The 22,826-nt window shown below is 44.5% G+C and overlaps 1 protein-coding gene across 1 annotated transcript in view; it reads right to left on the bottom strand.

Annotated features, from left to right (window-relative positions):
* The window catches only part of SDC1 (syndecan 1), a 33,655-nt gene extending 11,185 nt beyond the window's left edge, over nucleotides 1–22,470 (bottom strand). The window contains exon 1 of the mRNA XM_073335934.2: nucleotides 22,279–22,470. Coding sequence (XP_073192035.2) covers nucleotides 22,279–22,335 — 57 coding nt within the window. The 5' untranslated portion in view covers nucleotides 22,336–22,470. The remainder of the gene's footprint in view (nucleotides 1–22,278) is intronic.
* Nucleotides 22,471–22,826: the final 356 nt, after the last annotated feature.

Raw genomic sequence — 22,826 nt, 5'->3', positions numbered from 1 at the left:
ATCAGTAGTGCTCCAGAGCTGACAAGGTCCCTTTCAAAGGTTACTATCCTGTACAAAATACAAGGAAAAGCCAAACCAAAAACCCTACAAACAAACTGAAGCGGTTTGTGTCTGTTTGCTTTGGGAACAGGAAGTCAAAGAAATTCCAGCATAAGGGTTGGATCCTCTCCCCCTTACTGGCAGATAAACATTTAACTCCTCACTCCCCATCTCCACTTTTGATGGTTCCTACTGGAAGGCTACTGTTCCCTTTTCCTTGAGGGGAGGTTCTTATTTACACTGAAGAAAGATCTCATGTTTCATGCTTGTGGCTGTGAGCAGTGTGTGTTTTTTTTAAAATGTAGCCATTGGTATACTTAACTATTCCAACTCTGTCAGTGAGAAGACAGCATGGGTTTGCGGTCTTTGTCTTGCTAAGACAGCAAAGAGGATCTAGGACCTATTCCAATATAGGGCAGGCCAGCCCACCAGTGAACTCAGGATTTAATCCTAAAAGGTGTCAGGCTGTCTCCATTTACACTAGAGAAACCCCAGTAATTTGCAGTTGCATGGTGAGAGGAGAGTAGGATTTGGCTTGTCTTACAAAGAAGAGGCTGTGCAACAGGAAAGTGTCATGTTTTCTACATGATCCAGTTTGGTATGAATTGATGAGCTATGGCTTCCAAGACTGACATTATGAGCCATCCAGTTCTACTCGGTTTATAATAGAAATACTCCTTCTAGCTGGTTGTCCGCATTTTCAGAATTGCATTTCAGCTGTTACATGCGACACTGAGGTCTGATCAGCATTATCTTTCCCTACTGGAAATTATCAGTGAGCCAAGAACTAGCAAGTTAAACATTAAGCTGCTGAGCTGTTAGGTCCAAGGTAGATTAACTTGTGGCACACTGTAGCATGCACCAATATCAGAGGTTGTTAGACCAGCAGACAAGTCACTACATACATCTCAGGGGCCACATGGCTTTACACAAAAAAAGTGAGCAGAGGGATTCCAAGGGGAGTATTTTCTTTTAAACAAAAACTAAATTCCTCAATTCAGCATGTGCAAAATAAACATAATCTAGACACTGCCTTCAGATCCTCCATGGCTTTCTGGCCAACCAGAGCTACTTAGTCACATACAGGCCAGTGGCTGCTATTCCCACCCCCAGCTCATTCCTATTGGATTTTAGAGGTCAAATGTGGATGTAGCTTTGTGTTAGAAAGATACCTTCTGAATTAAGTGAGCAAAACTTAAGGGTCATTCAAATGCTGCCCTTCTTAGGGGTATGCCTTCACTACAGGAGTAACTGGGGTGACTGGCATTCAGATTAGCCTGTTGACTGTGCAGCTATAATGCAAAATCCTACCCTAGTTACAGTGTCTTCATGGTGCCATGCTCCCATGTGTGTCACCTGGACTGCTAAGTGCATCCCAGAGTTCTTGAGCTGCAGTATGCCGAGCTGCTCTGTGAGTTGTAGGAGAACTTCTGTCCTGAGCAGGTGGGGTGGGCAGGCAAGATTATGAGCAAGACATTTTCTCGTCATTGAGTAATTTAACTTGTGTCCTCACTACAATGAGTGGGTCACCAGTCTCAGGGAAAGCAGCACACAGGCTTTAACCTATATACCCCCAGTTGGGCCAGCTAGCCTGGGTTAAAGCAACAAACTTGAATGAGAAAGTAGATGGGGAGGATTGAGGCAACACCCAAGAGCCTGAGCTAGCTCTGCCCTGGAAGCTGACTAGGCACCAAATTGTTCCTAGTTGTAGGAGAAGGGTGTGGACTGCTCTGTGTTATGGTTGGGACATGCAGGCTGCCTTTTACTGCCAGATTCAAGCAGCAGAGCCTGCATGTTTAAGAATGAACTAGAATGAGAAACTTTCACTGCAATATGGAAACTTAAGTTGCTCAGGAGGAAGAGAAATCAGAATGTCTTTCTAGAAAGACATCCCTAGAGTACCAGCAGCATCTTTCATACAGTGTGTTTTATCTTTTGATTGTGCCTCTTATAATCCCCTGGCTCATTTTCCTATTAGTAGCTTGTTCAGATAGGATGAGAAAGCCACACCAGTATAACTGCAAGTGTTTACTTAAGCTAAAGGAGTTCAGAATGTCCACATGGCTTTTAGAACCAGTTTGACTTGGTGTAAGAATGGCTCATTTCAATTTAGTTCAAGTTAATTAGGAAGAGGTTTAGCTAAACCAGAATAAACCACGTGCACCAGAGAGCAGTGTTCACACTGCATGTTGCACCAGTTAAACTGTTACCTTAACCCCTTGCCCCCAGCCCCAAGCCCACTCCTGCACTTCAAACCCATTGCCCCCAGCCTGTACTCAAAGCCAGAGCCCTCACCCCCTCCCACACCCCAACCCCCTGCCCCAGCTTCATGAGAGTGAGTGAGGGAGGGAGGGTGGGGGACAGCAAGTGACAGAAGGAGGGAGGATGGAATGAGTGGGGGCAGGGCCTCAGAAAAGGGGGCAGGGCAAGGAAGTTTGGTTTTGTGCAATTAGGAAGTTGGCAACCCTAGTGTGTGCTCTGGGACTGCAAGACACTCCCATCCCTCAGACAGGGGATGTACATTAAGTTGCAGGTGCAGTTCTCCCTCCCATACAGGGTTTTCATCAGTCTCTGAACAAGAGCAAGCTCGACCTTCGCTGCAATGGCTGCAGCGTCTGTTGAAGTCAGTGGGAGTTACACCCCTTTACACTAGACCCAAGTTTCATCCAGTGCCCCTTCTACAGAACAGGTGAAATAAGTCAGGGCAAGTTATACAAGCCACACCCTGATGCATCAGGTCTCCACAGTTAGGCTACTGCCACCTGTAGAAGCCACCCTCCCCCCTAGAAAATGGCATGAAGTCCTCAAGCAAGTGTACTACACCAACCTATCACCCAGGGCAGGCGGTGGGGAGAATAAGTGGCCCATGCAGATTACTAGCACTAGAGCAGAATATATTTTCTTTTCGTTTAGCTTGGACATTAGCAAGAGATTGCATGAGGAAGGTGACCAAAATGACTTGTAAGGATTTATTTAATCTGAAATGGGCACAAGCTGTAATTTTTGCATCAGAAATAGTTAAAGGTACTCTTAATTTATATATGGCATGTCTTACATGTTTGTACAATGCCTAGCACAACAGGGGCCCTTATCCATGACTACAGCCCTTAAGAACTTACTTTTACAGGCATTCGATAGACAACTGCTCAATACTTCAGCCTTTCAAATGCTGTTGTACCTCTGTTTTTCTGCTGCCATCAGCCCATGCTTCCTGCATACTATGTTCAGCACTAGAGGACCACCAATATTTGCTAGTCATTGCAGAACCAGGAAAGTCTGTCCTAGCAAACAGTGTCTGCTCACAGCTAGGTCAACTGCAGTGCAATTAATGCATCACTGCTATTGATGAGTCATGCTGTTGAGTCACCCACATTCAGAGAAGTGGATCACTTAATACCATGGAAGACTTCATCTAGCCTAATCTCTTACCCTACTTTAGAAGGGCTCTGAGCTTCATGATCAGATCTCTCAGGGGTCTATGGTAAAGTAGCTAGAGTTTCTCCACTTCTGCAGATTCAGGTTGGGGTCCTCTTGGTAGCAAACCCCAATCACTTCATGTAGCCTGTCAGGTGTGAACTGAAGTCTCAGGCTGGTTCCTTGCTGGAAACATACACACATCCCAGAAGCCACAGCCATACATGTCCCCTTCACTTTAGGAGTTACTAGGTGACATTTTCTGGCCTGTGCTAGGCAGCTGGCCAGTTTTGATTAACTTAGTGGTTCCTTCTGGTCCTAGAAGTATTGACCCAGCATCTCTCTGCTGCCAGCTGCAGAAGAGAGACCAAAGTTAGCAAGAAGTCTCCTCTGATCTATCAAGGGACATATTGCCCAGATCAAAAGGAATGCATGCCAATAACCTTGCAGGGGGGGAAAATGGGCTACCTGGATGATCTAGGTCCTCTAGCATTTATCAAGCCTCTGGGCAAACTCTTCACCTGCCTTTTACTCACTGCCAGTCATCTAACAGGTCATTTGACTATAAATACCTAAAAATAACCTTAAAATGGTTTTTATACAATGGGTATATCAGAGTATTCAGTGACAGGACATTTAATCAGTTCAGAGCCCCAGGGATACTGTCAAAATTCTCAGCTGGTGAGGCTTACCACAGAGGTCTTCAACCAAGTCAGCCACTGCTTTGGTAGTTACCTTTCTTGTAAAGGACTTAAATATCCTGAATCCATTTAAGTTTCCATAGTTAGACTGCATATATAATCAGTCAGTAATTTACATAGTAAAAATCTGCATTCTAGAATTTCACACCCCAGAGACAACTTCAGTCACTAATGTTATGGATGTGCCATCTAAGCCTACAAGTGCAGTGTTATTACTTATTGTATGTTGAGCGTTTTGTCCAGTTAAGTGTCAAGTTTAGTTTAAGTTACTCAAGCAGTGGAGCAAACATACAACAAGGCTAAGATTGTGATTTTTTTTTTTTAAACTAAAAGTGAGAGACAGAGAGGTCATGGGCAATAAAGTAAAATAATCCATGACTTTTACTAAAAATATGCATGACAAAATGGGTAACCCCTAGGGCTGCCCATACCATTGGGGGGTGCCCAGGGCACTCCCAGAGCATTCCCTCCGCTGCCTGTGGCAGCTGGGAGCTTGGGGCCCTGCAGTTTCCAGCCACCACAGGCAATGTGGGGGACCCTGCAGCAGCTCTCGGGTGCTGTGGGCTCAAGTCACAGAAGTATCTGGAAATTATGGATTCCATAACAATCGTAGCCCTACCCATGAGCTACAACAGTACATCTTACGAGTTTTCTGATCTTAAGTCTTCCCTTCAGTATCATCATGAGCTCTAGGGCAGTGGCTCTCAAATTTTCCAAATGACTGTCCCCCATTCAGGAGTCTGATTGGTCTTGTTCACCCCAAGTTTCATCTCCCTTAAAAAGAGCACTGCTACAAAAAAACCCCAAAACTAGACAAAAGTGTCACAGCACTTAAGTCACTGAAAATTTGCTCACTCATTTTCTCTGTATGAAATTTTAGTTTGTATGGACTTCGTTAGTGGATTTTATATAGTCTGTTGTAAAACTAGGCAAATATCTAGAATGGATGTACCCCCAGAAGTCCTCTGTGTACCCCCTGAGGTATGTATACCTCTGGTTAACCACCACTGCTCTAGGGTGGCCCAACCATGTCCAGTATAAAGGGTCCTTCAGGCCCCTTAGCCAAGGCCCACATGCAATATTAGAGTGCCTTAGAACACTTCCCAGTGCTTTTGCAAGCCGGTTTGTTGATGTGTTTCTAGAATAAGTGAAATGCTGTATTCAAGTGCTTGGTAAGCCACCTTTTGGTACTTCCTCGTCTCTGACTAGACAACCCAGCTGTCAGTGGCCTCTAACTGATGAAGAGTTCCAGTTTGCACAGTCACTGTCTTGACAGTGCCTGCCTAACCTCCTCCACAGCCCCATTCCAAATACAGTGAGCTGTATACAGTATATATACACAAGTATATAAGTGGCTCACAAAAGCTTATGCTCAAATAAATTTGTTAGAAAAGGAGTACTTGTGGCATCTTAGACTTTTTGCTTCATAGAACAGCTATTCTCTGAGGCTATTTAGGCATCTCAGATTATCACCCAGGCCTCTAATGCAGGCAAGGTGTTGCCCCCACAACATCACATTTATATGCAGGCTTGTGGGACAACTGTTTGCACTCAACCACCTGATTTGTGGATGCAGTTAGTTGCCAGGCTGCAAAAGCAAAGGCTGGCTTTGACAGTGGAGTCAGACATCCAGATTTCCACCATGATTTGCTTCAAGAAAGTGGAGAAAGTCTGGCATTTGAGAAACCTGTTTGCAGTCAGCTACAAAAAAGGCTTTCCTCATTACAGGAATTAGTCCTACTGCTCTTACACAGCAGGATTTGGGACCACTATGCGTCCTATACAGAGTTTTAAGAAGTCTCTTTTCAGAATCTTACTGACCTCACCAGTTGCCTGGTAGGTACAAGCTAGAGTCTGCAAAAAACATACACAAGCAGTGCTTACAGTTTCATCTCCGTATCCCATACCCCAAGTATGAACCTGACAAGGATGTGTTCATCTTCCTGAAGATTCCCAATACAGCCATGTTTTATGCATTTCTGTTATGTAATGCAAATGGTAGCTTAACTAAGGCAAGCAGTGCAGCTGAAAGATAAGTAGATGTGTTCAACTACTTTATTGTAGCACAAGATAGGAAACCTTTCCCCATGCCACTAGACATGGCCAATGGGATATCTACACACAATTGTACCATTGTATCCACCCTGCCATGTGACCACAATTATAAGGTGCTTCTACAGTATAGAATACTCCCCTTCCACTATGGGAATAAGCTATAACATGAACTTTGGTATAATGGCATCTATATCAGGATGCATATTGTACCAGTTCCAGGTTTCAATGGTAGCAGTGTTAGTTGTATCAGAACAAAAAAAGTCCTTGTGGCACCTTTGAGACTAACAAATTTATTTGGGCATAAGCTTTTGTGGGCAAGACCCCACTTCAGATGTATGAAGTAAAAGATACAGGAGCAGATAAATACATGAAAGGATGTGGGTTGCTGTACCAAGTGTTAGGTCAGTCTAATGAGATAAATCAACTAACAGCAGGATACCAAGGCAGGAGAAATAACTTTTCAAGTGGTAAGAGTGGCCCATTACAGACAGTTGACAAGAAGGTGTGAGTAACAGTAGGGAGAAATTAGTATTGGGGAAAGTTTAGGTTTTGTAATGATCCAACCACTCCCAGTGTGCCAATATACGACTTTGTCATGCCTGTAAGCATGAGTCATACTGGGACAAAGAGTGTACATAGCCAGGGCTCTGTACCATTTTTCCAGATCTTGGTAAGTAATATTCCTTTCCCATCTCAGTTTTCACCCACAGCTAAGCACAATCAGTACCAGGCTGGCTTACTACTATAGAATCTCTCATGCAGGTCTCTCCTTGCTTTGAAGGTAAGCCAATGCAACTCTATGGCAGAAGAATATTTAAGCCGGTCAGACTAGCTGATAGAGTGCTGTTTCACTGAAAAGTACTGTTTCAAAGCTAATAACGTTTCCACAAAAAAAAAAAACAAAAAAAAAAAACACAAAACCACTTATAAGAATGGCCATACTGGGTCAGACCAATGGTCCATCTATCCCAGTATCCAGTCTTTCAACAATGGCTAGTGCCAGATGCTTCAGAAGGAATGAACAGAACAAGGCAATCTGTCATCTAGTCCCAGCTTCTGGCAGTTAGAGGTTTAGGGACACCAAGCATGACATTGCATCCTTGACCATTTTAGCTAATAGCCCTTGGACCTATCCTCCATGAACTTAAATATTGTTTTTTGAATCCAGTTATACTTTTGGCCTTCAAAACAGCCCCTGGGAAGGAGTTCCACAGATTCACTGTGTATTGTGTGAAGCAACACTTCCTGGTATTTTGTTTTTATCAGATTACCCTGGTTCTTGTATTATGTGAAGGAAAAAATATTTCCCTATACCATTCAAAATTTTATAAACCTCTCTTTTCTAAGATGAGACAACCTAGTCTTTTTTTTACTCTTCATATGAAAGCTGTTCCATAGCCCTAATTTTTGAAGTCCAATATCTATCATGTTTGAGATGGGGCACCAGAATTGAATACATTAGATCCATGATATGCCCACACCTTGAATATAGTGACATTTACTGTTTTATTATCTATCCCTTTCCTAATGGTTCTGAACAGTTAGTTGCTTTGACTGCCATGGCAAAATGAGCAGATGTTCTCAAGAAAGCCGTCTTGGAGTCATAATGGATAATTCTGAGCAGTAAGGGCTAATTTTGAGCCCACCATTTTGTATGTAGAGCTGGGATGATGTTTTCCAAAGTACATTACTACACACTTAACATTGAATTTCATCTATTTTCTTGCCAACTCACCCGCTTGTGTGAGATATTTAACTTTGTAGTCAGCTTTGGACTTTATCTTGAGTAAAGTTTCAAAATTTGCAGGCAATATGATCCGTTTACCCCTTTTCCCAGATCATTTATGAACATATTGAACAGCATTGGTTCTAATACAGATTCTTGGGGATCCCATTATTTACCTCTCTTCACTGTGAAAAGACTTTACCTTTTGTTTCCTGTCTTAAGGAGTTTCTGATCCATGAGGATCTTCCCTCTTATCCCATAACTGGTTTGCTTAACAGCCTTTGGTGAAGGATGTGTCAAAGATATTTTAAAATAAGTCCAAGTACACTATGGCCACATGTTTGGGATCCCCTTCAAAGGCATGGTTTCTCTTTACAAAAGCCATGTTGTCAGAACAGGTTTATCTGTCTGATAATTCTCTTCTTTACTATAGTTTCAACCAATTTGCCTGGTACTGAAGTTAAGGTTACTGACCTATCATTTCCAGGATAGGCTCTAGAGGCTTTTTTTTTTTTTAAAAAAAGGCATTACATTAACTATCCTCCAGTCATCTGGTACAGAGGTTGATTTAAGTGAGAGGTCACATCAGTTAATAGTTCTGCAATTTCATATTTAAGTTCCTTCAGAACTCTTGGATGAATACCAAGAAATTGGTAAACTACACAGATGGTAGTTTACCATCTGTGTAGTTTACCAATTTGTTCCAAAACCTCCCTTTGACACCTTCATCTGGAAGAGTTCCTCAGATCAGTCACCTAAAAAACTGGCTCAGGTGTGGGGATTTCCCTCACAGGAAAGACTCAAAGAATTCATTTAGCTTGTCCTTCCCCCCGCCACCTTGTCTTCCTCAAGTTCTTGTTTAGCTTCTCAATTGTCTAGTGGCCCCAGTTTGGCAAGCTTATTGCTTCCAATATATTTAAACTTTTTTGCTGTTAGTATGGGTTATTTGCTTGTTGCTCTTCAAGTTTTTTGGCCTGCCTAATTATACATTTGCACTTTACTTGCCCAAGTTTATGTTCCTTTCTATTTTCCTCAGTAGGATTTTACTTCCAATTTTTAAAGGAAGTCTAACTGCCTCTTACTGTTTAGCCATGGTGCCTTTTTGGTCATCTCACTTTATGTTGGACACACATTTAATCTGAGCTGCTGACAGTTTTTTTTTTTTTTTAAGTTTCCATGAAGCTTGCAGATTTCACTTGTGACTGTTCCTCTTAATTTCCCTTTAACTAGCCCCCCCTTTGTGTAATTCCCCTTTTTGAAGTTAAATGCTACTGTGGTGGGTTTCTTTGGTATTCCCCTCCCCCAAAGGGTATTACATGATGGTTGCTCTTACCAAGCAGTCCAGCTACATTCATTTCTTGGACCAGATCCTGTCTCCCACTTAGGCTTAAGTCAGGAGTTGCCTCACCCCTTGTAGGTTCCAGAACTAGCTGCTCCAAGTATCAGTCATTTATAGTGTCCAGAAATTTTGTCTCTGCATCCCATCTTGAGGTGACATGTTCCTAGTCAATATGGGGAATTGCTGAAATCCCCCATTATCAAGTTCTGTTGTTGTAGCCTTTGATCTCCCTGAGCATTTCACAAATCACTCACCATCCTAGTCAGCTGCTTGGTAGTATATTCTTCTTCTACACTCACTGTTCAAACATGGAATTTCTAACCCTAGAGATTCTATGGTATGATTTGATTCATTTAAGATTTTTACTATATTTGATTATGACTTTCACATATAAGGCCACTTCCCTACCAGTCCAGCCTTCTATCATTCCTATATATTGTGTGACCTGGTATTGTCATGTCCCAATGATTATCATTCCACCAAATTTCTGTGATGCCTGTTGTATCAATATCCTCATTTAATACTAGGTACTCAAGTTCACCCATCTTTGATTTTAGACTTGCATTTGTACACAAGCATTTCTAAAATTTGTCAACATTTAGTTGTCTGTCTCCATGTGATTGTAGTTGAATAGGACTCTCATTTGAAGATTAATGTCTCCCCTCCTCATTAGGATATACAGTATCTCCTATAATAAATCCTCCCCTAAGGTAGGAGTTTGGACAAACTGTATGCTCCTACACACCTGTCAGCCTTCCCCCAGCTCTTAGTTTAAAAGGTCAGAGATTTTTAATTTTACATGCCAGAAATCTGGTTCCACTTCAGTTTAGGTGGAGCGTCTCTTTCCTGTATAGGCACCTTCCTTCCCAAAAGGTTCCTCAGTTCCTAATAAACCTAAATCCCTCTGCTGAATATCACCACTTCATCCATGCATTTAGATGCTGCAGTTCTGCCTGTAACTCACCTTGTGTGTTGAGCCAGAAGCATTTCAGAGAATGCTGCCATGGAGGTCCTGGACTTTAATCTCTGATTTAACAGCCCCAATTTGGCCTCCAGGACCTCTCTCCTACCTCTCCCTATGTCACTTGTGCCTACATGTAGCACACCCGCTAGCTCCATTCCAGCATTGCATGTAAATCTGTCAAGATGTCTTGAGAGGTCCACAACCTTTGAACTCGGCAGGCAATTCACCATCAGTTCTCCCAGTCAAACCCAGCTATCTATATTTAACAAAATCCTCCATTATCTTCCTATTAACAGGGGTCCTTCCCCCAGAGATGTGTCCTTATTGCAATAGGATACCATAACAGTTTCCCTCCACTCCTGCTTGATTTTCTCCTTCCCTCAGATTTTCATCCTCAACAGCACAGAGGATGTCAGACTTGGTGTGGCACTGTTCTACAGTGCCCCAGAAAGTCTACATACTTCTATGTCCCTTCACTTCCAGTTCAAGCAGTCTGGTCTCAAGAGCCTGTACTCCATCTGAGGGCCATGAGCTGATTGAACCAAATCCACATGCACACTACTTGTCCAGACAGCAAGTAATCAATCATACATGCTGCATTCAGTGCAGCAGAGTGGATAGCCACCACTCTGTTGCTGGACTTCTGCCTGCATTGTTTTGTTTTCCACTCTTGCTAGGGATTTTGTTGGTTTAGTTTTTTGAGGGGGAATTTATTGGCCTAAATTTTAGAGAATGTTTATTAAGTGTACCTGGCTCTCATGTACCCTTGCTAAACTCCCTCACAAGACTCCCTTGTTCTCTAGCACCTCGGGTCACTTAGGACCTGGCTTTTTAAAATCCCTGTTCTCCATGAGTTAGCTCTGCTCTGCCCCCCTGTCAAGGGATCCTAAAGGGATTAGTGATCAAAGGATGGCAGGTTAAGCTCTCAGCCTTGCCCAGCAGGGTGCTAGGCTCAGCACACAGCCCCCCAGACAGACCACACTATAAAGCTTCAATCAAGCAATTTCCAGACCCATTTGTAACGATTGACTAAGATCCAAGCATCTCAGTGACTATAAAAGTCAGTGCTCTGGAAGTATAGTAAGGTCCATAATCACTATTCAGTTGCTACTCCTGGTCCAGTCTCACGTTAAGAAGAATCTTAGAATGAGATATTGTAGTTATAGCACCAGAATTAATATTTTAATGTGTTAGCCTAGGCATGGGATTCTTGGCTCCCAGGAAGAGCGTAGCCCAGTCCAGATGTGGTCATGTAGAATGGCTACATACAGCAACCATCTTGAGACAGCACAGATGGTTGGCTATTAGTTATAGATGTGACAATACAAGCCAAAACCTTTGTCCATCTAATAACTGAACAGGATTTTTATAGGACATGGGGATTGAGCACAAGGAGACTAGCTACTATATTTAAAAAACAAACTGTGTGAAGAGGTTCTGAAAGGTATGACCACATAATTGAGTTCTTTGTGGGAAGAATAATTGAGCTTAATGCTTCTCCCCCCCCCCGCCCAAAAAAAAGACCCAGCCTATCAGCTATTCTGTTAAAGGCCATGGCTCAATTGATGCAAGAGAGCTAAAAGACCACTCACCACTGCCCAAGCTTTCTAGGATACAGCCCTCTTGTTTGAGCCTCCATCCTCAGGTGGAAAGATTAGTCAAAATACAAAAGTTGTCCTACTCTAATGGAGGAATCCAAGAGATTCAGGTTTGTCTTGAATCACCCTTGAGCTCAGTTTTGATACTCAGACAGCTGGCAAGTTACTACAAACCTGCCATTCTCACTTCTGTAAATAAAGCTAGTGTTGAATGCTGCCATGTTTGACTCTAATCAATGAGAGTTATGCAAGCCCAGAATACTTTCCCACTTCACATAGGTGCCGTTCACACATCGACCCGTTTTAGATTGTTAAATTGACCATACGGGGCTTTTCCACGTAAGTGCCTACCAATGACCGATTACTGGCTATAGCAGGGGTGGCCAAACAGTGGCATGAGGCACTGTTACAATTAAGGTTCAGCTTGGAGACCCCGCCCCCCCCGCGCAATTCTTCACTTACCAAACTACAGGGGGAGGGAACTTGGAGCTTCTGCCCTGCATGGCATGCCTCCCAGGGTGCTGGGCTTCAGCAGGAGTGGGGCTGAAGCCCTGACAGGCATGCCCCGTGGGGCTGAAGCCCCACTCCAGCTGGTGCTTCCCAGCTCTTGAACATCTGATCATATGCAGCTCGGATGATCAGTGTTTGGCCACCCCAACTTCTAGTGTGGAATGCAGCAAAAGTGACCCTACTCAAGCTATCCCTTTAGTCCACCAAGCTCTATGTAGGCACCCCAGGACACTTCAGCCCCATGTCTAACTAGCTTTTGGATTAGCGCTATGCATCCTATATACAGGTGTAGAAACAGCAGCATCCACAGGTAAGACCTCAAAGGGCATAGCTTAGATCTGTTTAAAGACAGAAGGTTCCTACATGTGCTGCTAACACTGTTAATTGTGCCACGTGTGCTATTCTCTATGAAGAGACTTGCCCCTAACCCAGTCAAACCAGAACAGGGAAGAATGCACAGAGACCCAGTTGTGATAACCCATTGTTCTCGAAACATGGACATACTTCCTTAGGTACAGAAATAAAAGCAGATGGGAAAAAAAGTATTTTTAGCTTGTCTTACCACAGAAAGATGCGGTCACAGAGTTGCAAGTTACCCAAACTCCTATTTCGCAACTGGGAGTGTCAGTCTCCAAATACCATGCAGGCACAAGATCTGAATAAGTTTAAAACTGCCTTCCTATGCATGTTGTAGGACTTAATGAGGCATGTGACAAGAAATAAGGCAACACAAACGGTAAACAGATATGCTTCCAGCAAACACCATCTTGATTTAAAAGCCAGAGCCCTCTTACATCTCTTAAGGGAAACAGACTAGTAATGACCCAAAACCCTAATAAAAATTAGGTTTCGTATGTAGGATTGATACTATTTTAAGCAAGAAATGTGGCTTGCGACCTGGCTCTGTTTCTCCACACGTTTTGGAAGACTACACTGGACTGACCGATCACTATCATTAGTGCCTTGTTTAAACACTACTTTGCCTGAAGTAGAGAGATTGTTAGAAGGCTATGAATTTGCTTTGAGACTGAAAAGAACTAGGTTATTTTTCTTCTAAGGACTGGCAACCACAGCACAATCCCAGGGGAGTTCATGCAGACACCAGCAAAGTCACTAGTTTTGTAAGTAGCAGCATTACAAGAGACCTTACACTAACAGTTTCCAGATGAACAGTCATTTACCATATGGATCGCAAACTGCCTCTGTTCTTCCCTACCCACCCCCCTACCTCTAACAGTCTGTTCTCCCAGTAATCCCTGGATGCAACTGGAGTTAGTGCTACTGCTTGGCTCTAACTGGCATATGTACTGCTGCCTGGGCTATTAGGCTGTCAGTTGGGACAACCTTTCCCATATTGGTCTTTCTGAGCTAAGTCAGAGAAAACTAATGCATCCTCTGAACTTAGTGCAGATTTTCAGGGGGGTGGGGAGAGGAAATCAGGGGTCCTTAAAACAACCATGATCTGCATATCCTCAGAGAAAACAATTCAAATTCTATACTGTCTAGGAGACAAGGTCCTCTGTCAGTTTTTGCCTGTTTATAATTACATGTGCCAAAGTGTGGTTTCCAAGACCTGATGAGAAAAAGCTAGTCCACTAAAGAGAAGTTGCTGCTCTGTGCTATGGGTAGGCTGCTACATTTCAGAGAGCTGGTTGGTAGAGCAATGTGCAATATCTAATGCAGACATTAACTGGTCCAGAAATCTGAGCAAAGATCTGGAGTGTAAGTTTTTCCACAGCAGGGCATTGTAGACATGCCAATAATCATGCAATGAATCCAGAACCACCTTAGCTTCCACAGGAGTTAATTCAAAAAGAATTCAAGACAGCTGTTCCTGCCATTAAGCACTTAAGGCAATGAGTGGCATTTGACAGAGGACAGGGCCTCAGTGAAAGGCAAAGCAAGATTTGTAGAGTATTACAAGCCTGCTGGTGAGCCACTGCTGTCAGATAGCTTGTCCCCCACCTTTCACCAGTGCCTTGAGTTGGTGTACTAGGACAAAGATCACTTAAAACCAATCTGACAGTCTTTTCCCCTCCCCTCAAAAGTTTCAGGTCTAAGGGACCCACATGAGAAGAGACAAGAACTGCCATGCCAAGTCAGACCAATAGCCCACCTAGCCACATACCCTATCTCCAGCAGTAGTTATTACCAGAGCTTATGGGGGGGGAGGAGGAGGAGAAGAGAGGAAGTGTACAGAACAGAGCAATTATGGAGAGAGCTACTCTATCTTCCTTTCCCAACTTCTGGCAGGCAGAGGTTTAGGGTCCTGAGTATGGGGTTGCATCCCTGACCATCTTGGCTAATAGCCCTATCCTCCATGAACTTGTCCAGTTTTTTGGAACAGTTATACTTTTGGCCATCACAGCATCCTATGGCTATGAGTTCCACAGGTTAATTGTGCATTGTGAAAACTACTTCCTCATTTGTGTTAAACCTGCTGCCTACTAGTTACATTATGTGACCACCCTTTTTGTATGGCCAGAAAGGGTAAATACTTCTCTGCTCACTGTTTCCACACCATTCATGATTTTATAGACCTATCTCATCTCTTTCCTTGATAGTCTCTTAAGCGAAGCAGCCCTATTCCTTTTAGTCCCTCATACAGAACCCAAGGAGTGGGTGGACCATAGATTTATATAGTGCAGAAGTAATCTATTTTTTGTCAAGGTCCAAATTTGTTGGTCAAGGTATTGTCAAGATCCAAATGCCAGAGAAAACATAATGCCCCCTGCCCCCCACAAACATTAAGTAAACAAAAAGATGGTCTGTCCAAAAGCATCTGGTGGTCTGGATTTGGCCCATGTCTGCCTGACTACCCTGATATAGTGGCATGATGATATTTTTCTGTCCTATTTTCTCTTTCCTAATAGTTCCTAACAAGGTTAGCCTTTTGACTGCTGCTGTGCATTGGGCTGACTTTCAGAACAGTCTCCACAGTGGCTCCAAGACCTCTTTTGTGGTAAGAGCTAATTTAGAATCCATTATATATGCGTACTAGGATTTTTTCCCAGCATGCATTTTTTTTTACTTATCAACGTTTAATTTTATTTGCCATTGTTGCTCACTCAGTTTTGTGAGATTCCCCCATAACTGTCAGTTTTGGACTTTGCTATCTGCTAACTTTACCTCACTATTTACCCTTTGAGCAGATTAAATGGGTTGAACAGCACTGATCCCAGTACAGATACTTGGGGGACCCCTGCTGTTCACCTCTCACTATTCTAAGAATGGGCCATTTATTCCTACCTTTTGTTTCCTATCTTTTAAACCAGTTACTGATCCAGAAGACCACTCCCATTATCCCGTAACACCCGAGTTTCTGTAAGAGCCTTTGGTGAGGGACAGTGTCAAAGGTTTTCTGAAAAATCCATGTACAGTAAATCAATTGGATCACCCTGATCCACGACTGGCATCCTCAAAGAATTCCTCACCATTTACAAAAGCAGCGTTGATTCTTCCAACAAATTAGGTTAGTCTCAATTCTGTTCCTTGCTATAGTTTCTTCCCGATTGCCTACTACTAAAGTTAAGATGGCCCCAAAACTCTTTTCAGAGGGGGAACAAAAATCCCAGCATTGAACTAGCCATCTTCCAGTCATTGACTCCAGAGTTGTGTTCCCTTCCTTTCCTCTTGTAAATTTTGATCTAAATCAGCTTCATTCTGGAAAGCTTTCTGACACCACAGACCAGAAAACACTGGAAGATATGATGTGCCATAGGAACACAGCCATCTATTTGATGTAAGTGAATCACTTTGCAAAGCGGAAGGGGGGAGCCTGACTTTTCTACTAAGAGCAGCACACCCAGATGTTAAATCAGGCAAGTAGCTTTTATTGCTTCATTTAAGCCAGGACAGCCCCAGAGGGGTTTTGAAGTTAGAGAGAGGATGAATAGCCATAAAAAAGAGTAACATTGAGGATTCAGTTGTGACTACAGTTTCAGTGACTCAACAGGAAGTTACATTCCCAACTACACATTGATCCAATGAGCCAGAGATCCCACTAGGAAAGGTTATCCTGGAATAAACCCGCATTAAGAGCACTTCAGACCCCAACATTCAACTTCAGAACTTTGAAATTAATCTGTAGTCTGAGTTTAATCAGATGTTTGCCTCCACCACTCTGCTTCTAAACTTGGTAATGAGAGGTCTGTTCTGATCTTGCTACACATGGAAGCCACATCTTGGCTTTTCAAATAAAGATTAACTCCCCATATGCAGACAGCTTTCCAGATACCAAACAGAGGAAACAATGTGCTTCTACAGTAGGTACCTAAATCCATATTATACACTCAAGTAGGTAGCCCAATATCCAGAAGTGCTCAGCATTCAGAATGCTCAACTTCAAAAGGCATCATTGATCACTTACAACTGAAAGTTTTGATCACTGACTGTTAAATTTAAATCAAGGAAGCTCTACAGTGGATGAGGCTCTCAAATCCAATATTAAAAAATAGGTCAACACAAAGCTTTATTGAAAAAGGCTAGGTTAGCATGTAGTACTGGAAAAGTTCAACTACTTTATTATACATCTGATGAAGGTAAATTTTAGGACCAGGACTCAGATGATAGAAAGTGAAATGCTCATGTGTCAACTTTATTCTCTCCAAGAATTACCTGCAACTGGATTGTTCAGTGATATAGAAGGGTTGTGACCTGGCCTATACGGCATATATATGAACTATGTGGGTAGGATGGTTAGGTACTCTGTAGTTCCCAGCACAGAGCACAGTTTCCTCTAGGTGCAGAGACACGACTTAACCACATTCCTGAAGTCATGCTACAAGACCTAGTAAGACTATAGCATTGTTTGCTAGCATTAGGTCTCATGTACATTAAGACAAAACAGTGTTTTATTATGGTTGGGAACTTCTGTTTACACAACTCAGATTATGCTTTTCTGCACAGAAGTAATCTGAAAATTTCATATTTGATGTTCCATTCATGAGTGTTCATTGCCATGGAACTTTTACAGAAACCTACATCAGCCTTTTTCCTAGAAAACTAAGTCACAAATTAATGTTTGAATTAAACTAGAATGAAGACTTAACATGAGGAGGGAATGTTGGAGTCCATTATGTTAGCGTCCTCTGAGAGGAAAGTGTCCAACTTTGACACCAGGAGTCACATCAAGCTAGGTTCCTATGGGAAGAGTCCCGACAGCACTTAAACTTAAGTGCAATTATTTCAATAGTAATGAGTCCCACACATTGCAAGACATGCGTAATGTGGACTATGTATAAGCCTTGTTCTAGCTACAATTCAGGTTAGTGCACTTAAAGGTACAGAATTTCAGCTTCATATTTGAGAAGATTTACAGATCTGTTACACTTGCTGTAACTTGTCTCAGGCTGTTAGAGGATTGTTGAGCTTCCAGCAGCTTCTCAGGGTTGCCATTAGAAGTGTTATTATTCAGTGGTACTAAGCAAGTCATCTTAGATGAATGTGATGGGTAAGAACTATGCTTACTTTGGTATCCCTCACCTGGGAAGAGCCTTATGTTAGCTCAAGACCATAGAAGGCCCAATGGTTTACACCTTTTGTACATCAGCAGTTGGACAGTCACAAAGAAAAGCCCCATTTATGAAGCTTTGCCTGGGTAGTTTGTGTAACAGATTCCTCCTTATACACAGAGATTTAATGGGAAAGCTGGATGAGCTAGTTTCCTTCCAAGGCATTCGCTGACATGCAGCTCAGAACAGTATCACCTTTGAAACGGTCTTCAACACTGAACACAAGGCAAAGCCAGGCTCTTTGCCAGCCCTACCAGTCTTTTGCTAGCCTCCACTGCAGCATTCATCTGTACCAGGGAACCAATCAAAACTACTTATCCATCTTTAAAAACCATGGCTTCTAGACAATGGAAGTTGCTAAAGCAGTTTCCCTTAACTAGGCTTGAGAGGGATTGTGCCATGCCCTCCTGTAGCCACAGCTATAGATTTGCTATGGTCCCATGAAGTATATTACACTGTAAGGATACACTGTTCCTGCAGCAGTTCTAAAGAGTGGCCCAACTTAATGATCACTTTAGATAAGCTATTACCAGCAGGACAGTGGGGTGGGAGGAGGTATTGTTTCATATTCTCTGTGTGTATATAAAGTCTGCTGCAGTTTCCACGGTATGCATCCGATGAAGTGAGCTGTAGCTCACGAAAGCTCATGCTCAAATAAATTGGTTAGTCTCTAAGGTGCCACAAGTACTCCTTTTCATTTGGCAATGTTAACCAGTTAAAGTATCATAGGCTACCAACTTAATTGAGATAAACCCAGACAACCCAGGATGACCACAACCCATGCATGCTGGACAGGAACACCACCGCTGTGATAGCGTGCTCTATCAGAGGGGAGTCTTTTCCAAATGTGTGGCCAGGTAAAGTAGCATGGGCCATGCAGTGACATGAAGCACGGTCTCAGAAAGCCAATGGGGAGCTGGACCCATCCTGGGTTCCTGAGTCATGTACAGACGTGTCCACTCCTACAGCAAGGGACAGTTACGGCTCAAGTCCCCTTAAGCAATGCAAGGAACAGTCTATTTCTGTGGGGCTTAGGAACCTAGTAGGGTACCCACCTTCCTGGTGGACCTAAGTTTCAGGCCCTTCTCACTTTCCACCCCATCACTTCAGAGAGCAAGCAGGGCAGGTTGTGCTCATGTTGTACTGCCCTGAATAACAAAACACTGCCTCCAAGGACAGCAGAAAACTCCCTGCTCTCTCCTTGTGGGCAGAGCTCAGAAAGCAGGCAACATACAACATGACAAGCTGAGGAACAGAAAATGAATCTGTTGCTTCATGCAGCAACATGGCAAGGATACAAGTTGTCGAGCAGTTCTCATGGCTGCACAGTTGTATCAGGTGATAGCATGTTTTACAACCCACTCAGACTAGCAGATGAGGGAAGCATGTTGGATGGGACCCCAAGTGTGCAGAGACCTACAGAGCATTGCTGTGCTTTCTACACCCACTACCTGAGGTCATCTTCAGTAATCTTATCAAAAAGAGTAAACTTCATCTTCTGAGTCAAGGGCAGCTTGAGAGGAATGCCAGCTTTGGTCTGAATGCTGCCGAGAGCCACATTTAAACAGAATAAATGCAAGCATGGGCCAACAGTGACAAGGGAAGTTATTTAGGTACTGAGTCACCAATGTGTCACCTGCTGCCTGAGGCTTTTTGCTTTATTTATTAATTGATTCTGCCAATATTGGTGAATTGTCTTTAAACCCTGAGTTTCTTCTTGTTTAGAGTATTCCTGTTATCAGATTAATGCTAGATGTCTATATGACCCGCAGATAAGGGCCTGGTGGTAAGGGAGAACCTATTCCCCCAACGGTGGCCCAAAACCTGGCTAGAACCCAACTGTATTTTGTCTTCTCCAGTAAAAGTGCTGTTAACAGGTCTCATGCATATCACTTCAACCAGGCCATCTGCCAGGGCAGGATTGGTTATTCCCAGGAATAAAATGCAGTGTTAGTTTCCAAAGACTGGGCCCATCCACGGTTCTGAGGCCCAATACAGTTAGTAGATTTCTAGAATTCAAGTCACACAAGTTAACCAATATGAAGCAGCAGCAGCTGGACGGCAGCAACTGCTCTTTCAAGTTTAGGTAGGGACAAGCTGTATGACCTACAGGGTCTCTTCACCACAACCCTTTCTTTATGATTTCTATGACAACCAGGAGAACTCTGTAGTACTTCACCTGTACATAAGTGTACTCTGATTTCTCCTACCCTAAAGAGCTTTCAAACATCCATTTCAGGATTTCTGTAGCATCCCTTTCCTGTAGATTTCCCTTCCCTTTCTGGATTAGGGAACATTTGAAATTCAACCAAGGAGGGACAGTTTGGTTTTCAGGACAGGCCATTTACCTGAGGACACTGCTAGAGAAAGTTACACTTTCCTTCCCCTTGTGGCATATTTAAGGGGAGGAACAGACTACACGGTATCTGAATCTGCACGATTCCTGTGTTTATAGGATGGGAGAAAGTAGGCACTACATAGACTTGGTCACAATCAATAAATAGTGCACTTGTTCACACAGAAGTCATACAAGGCCTGGGAGCTGGTTATTGATTAATTCTAGTCCTGTGTCTGCCACTAACTTTCTGTGTCACCTTGAGTGAAACCTGTTTTTATGAAGTGGGTACACACATCTGAGAGGTAAGTTACGGCTTAGTGAGCGTTTAATGAAAGGGGTCAGTGCTTTGCCACTTCATTCAAGTTAGACCAACAGAGTCTACTATAGAATGGCTTATGCAATCATCATAGGCGCAAAACTTAACTTTTTTGAAATGCTTTGTACAACTACTTTGCTAACTAGAGAGACTGAACAGTATGGAAGTGAATTTGCTATTCAGTGCTGACATCTGGTGGCTACAATGGGTAGCCATCTGAGGGAGAACCTGAGTGGCTACCCCGGGATCCACTCAAATTTGGAGCCCACATTGAAAATAATCTATTTTTAAGGCAGCAGTTAGATTTTTTTGGAAGACTTAAAAAAAACTTCTTTGACCCCGAAATAAAGCTTCGACCGGGGTAGTAAGGAGAGAGTTGACTTGCAGAGAGCTGAGTTAAGACTGTTTCTTCATTCATCCACCATTGGGATGATGATCTAGATAGAGATTAGCACTAGCAACTCAATGGAATAAACTCGATACACTGCTGTAGAAACCTGATTTAAGCCTTCTGCAGAAGCCAAAGTCAGCAGGGAACTACAGAAGGGGAGTTTAATGTAACTAGGACATGGACTGAAGCAGGGTGATTGGGGAAGAGATTTATCTATTTATGTTTTAATCATCATGTTAGCCACTAAGTATTTTATTTAAAATAGGAAAGACACCCACGCAAGGTGGGCTAGGCCTGGGAACTCCAGCCACGTGATTTTCTGCTTTAGCGCCACAGCCTGAGCACGCGTCCACGAGAAAAGAGCTGGATTTGGGAGAACGCTTGGAAGTTTCCCCCGCATCTGCACGCTGGCTTTAAGTGGCCATTTCAGAGCCAGGAGCTAAACGAGGTTATTTATCGCTTAGCCCAGCGCAGGGAGCGGAGCTTCCCCGCCTCCTTCTCCAGAGGGAGGCGGTGTTTGATTCGAGTGCCCCCCGCTTCTGCCGCGCACGTCTTGCCTCCGAGTTGGCATTTTACTGAGGCGGCTGCCTGAGGGGGGGGGGCGGCCTCGCCTCGTGCGGGCGGCCGACAGCAGCCACCTGGCCGCTGCCCGGGGCGCCCCGCAGCAGGCGCGCGCCTGGCTTAGCGCTCGGCGGCCCTGTCCGCCGCCGCGCAGCGCGAACTCCGCGCAGGCCGGAGCAAATCTCCGGCCCGCTAGAGGAGGGGCAGGACCCGGCGCAGGCCAGTCCAGCCAGGTTAGGAGGCGGCGGCGGGCGCTGCTCTGGACGGAGCCCGTCGGGGCGGGCTGCAGCGGGCTCTGGGTGCCAGCCAGCAGTCCGGGGCAGGGGAGGGCGCGGCGCGGCTCTAATAACCTGCTGAAAGGAGGCAGCTGGGTCAGAGCCGGCAGCTCCTGCCAAGGCAGCCGGAGAGCGCTTCCTGCCAGCGCGGGACTGGGAGCCTCGCAACATATGGAGCCGCTTTGGGTAATTGAATGCAGGGGGTGAAGTGAAGCAACCAGCCCTCCCCTCCCCCCGAGCCCGCTTCCAGGGGGCTGGACACCAAGAGCCCGCCCCGACCACAGCCTCTGCTCCCCCAGCGGGGGGAGCCGAGCGCCAAACTGCGCCCGGCTCTGGCCCGGGGGGCGGCTTTGGAGCGCATAAAAGGGCTGACCCTCCCCAGAGGGGTTGGGGGGCGGGGGAGGAGATTGCCCAGCTCCTGTCCCCCCACGGCACATGCACCCCGGGGCACAGCACGCCAGCGATCGGGCACAGCAGATACTCCCCCCTCCCCCCCAGGCCAGCATCCCACCAACCCTCCCAGCCTCCTCGGACTCACCGAGCACGCTGCCTGCAAGAAGAGGGCTAACAGCCACACTGCTGACACGTTTACCATCCTCCCTCCTTGGCGGGCGCTCCCGGGGTCTCCGCTTCACGTGCTCGCTCAGCCGCCCGCAGCTGCAAGGAGCTGACCTAGCCCAGCTCTGGCTTCTAATACGGCCGATGCAACAACCTTCACCTATCACCATTCACCGCCCTCTTCCGCAGCTCCGCCCCCTCCGGCACCGCTCTCAGGGCGAGCGCCACCCACTCCTGCCACGCCCCTCCTCTCTCGCCTTCACCACCTTTAAGCAATCAGCGCCTAATAGCGCTTCCTCAAGGGCTGTTTCCTAACGAAATCACTGCCTCATCATTACCTGCTTCACCTACGCACGGTCTTACTCAACCCTCTGATTTCACACGTCCTTTTAGCTGCGGGCAATCGGCGTTTGCATTGTTCTCCCAGTTAGCCTGTTATTTCATTCCCAGCTTTACTTTGCATAACAATAGTTTCTCCCCCAAACATTTCATTCTCCAGATACAAAAACAAACGCACCCAGTCTCCCA

Source organism: Lepidochelys kempii, chromosome 3 (genome assembly GCF_965140285.1).
Source record: "Lepidochelys kempii isolate rLepKem1 chromosome 3, rLepKem1.hap1, whole genome shotgun sequence".
NCBI classification, from domain to species: domain Eukaryota; kingdom Metazoa; phylum Chordata; order Testudines; family Cheloniidae; genus Lepidochelys; species Lepidochelys kempii.
The sequence above is the reverse complement of the archived record's forward strand: the minus strand, read 5'-3'. Positions and strand labels throughout refer to the sequence as shown.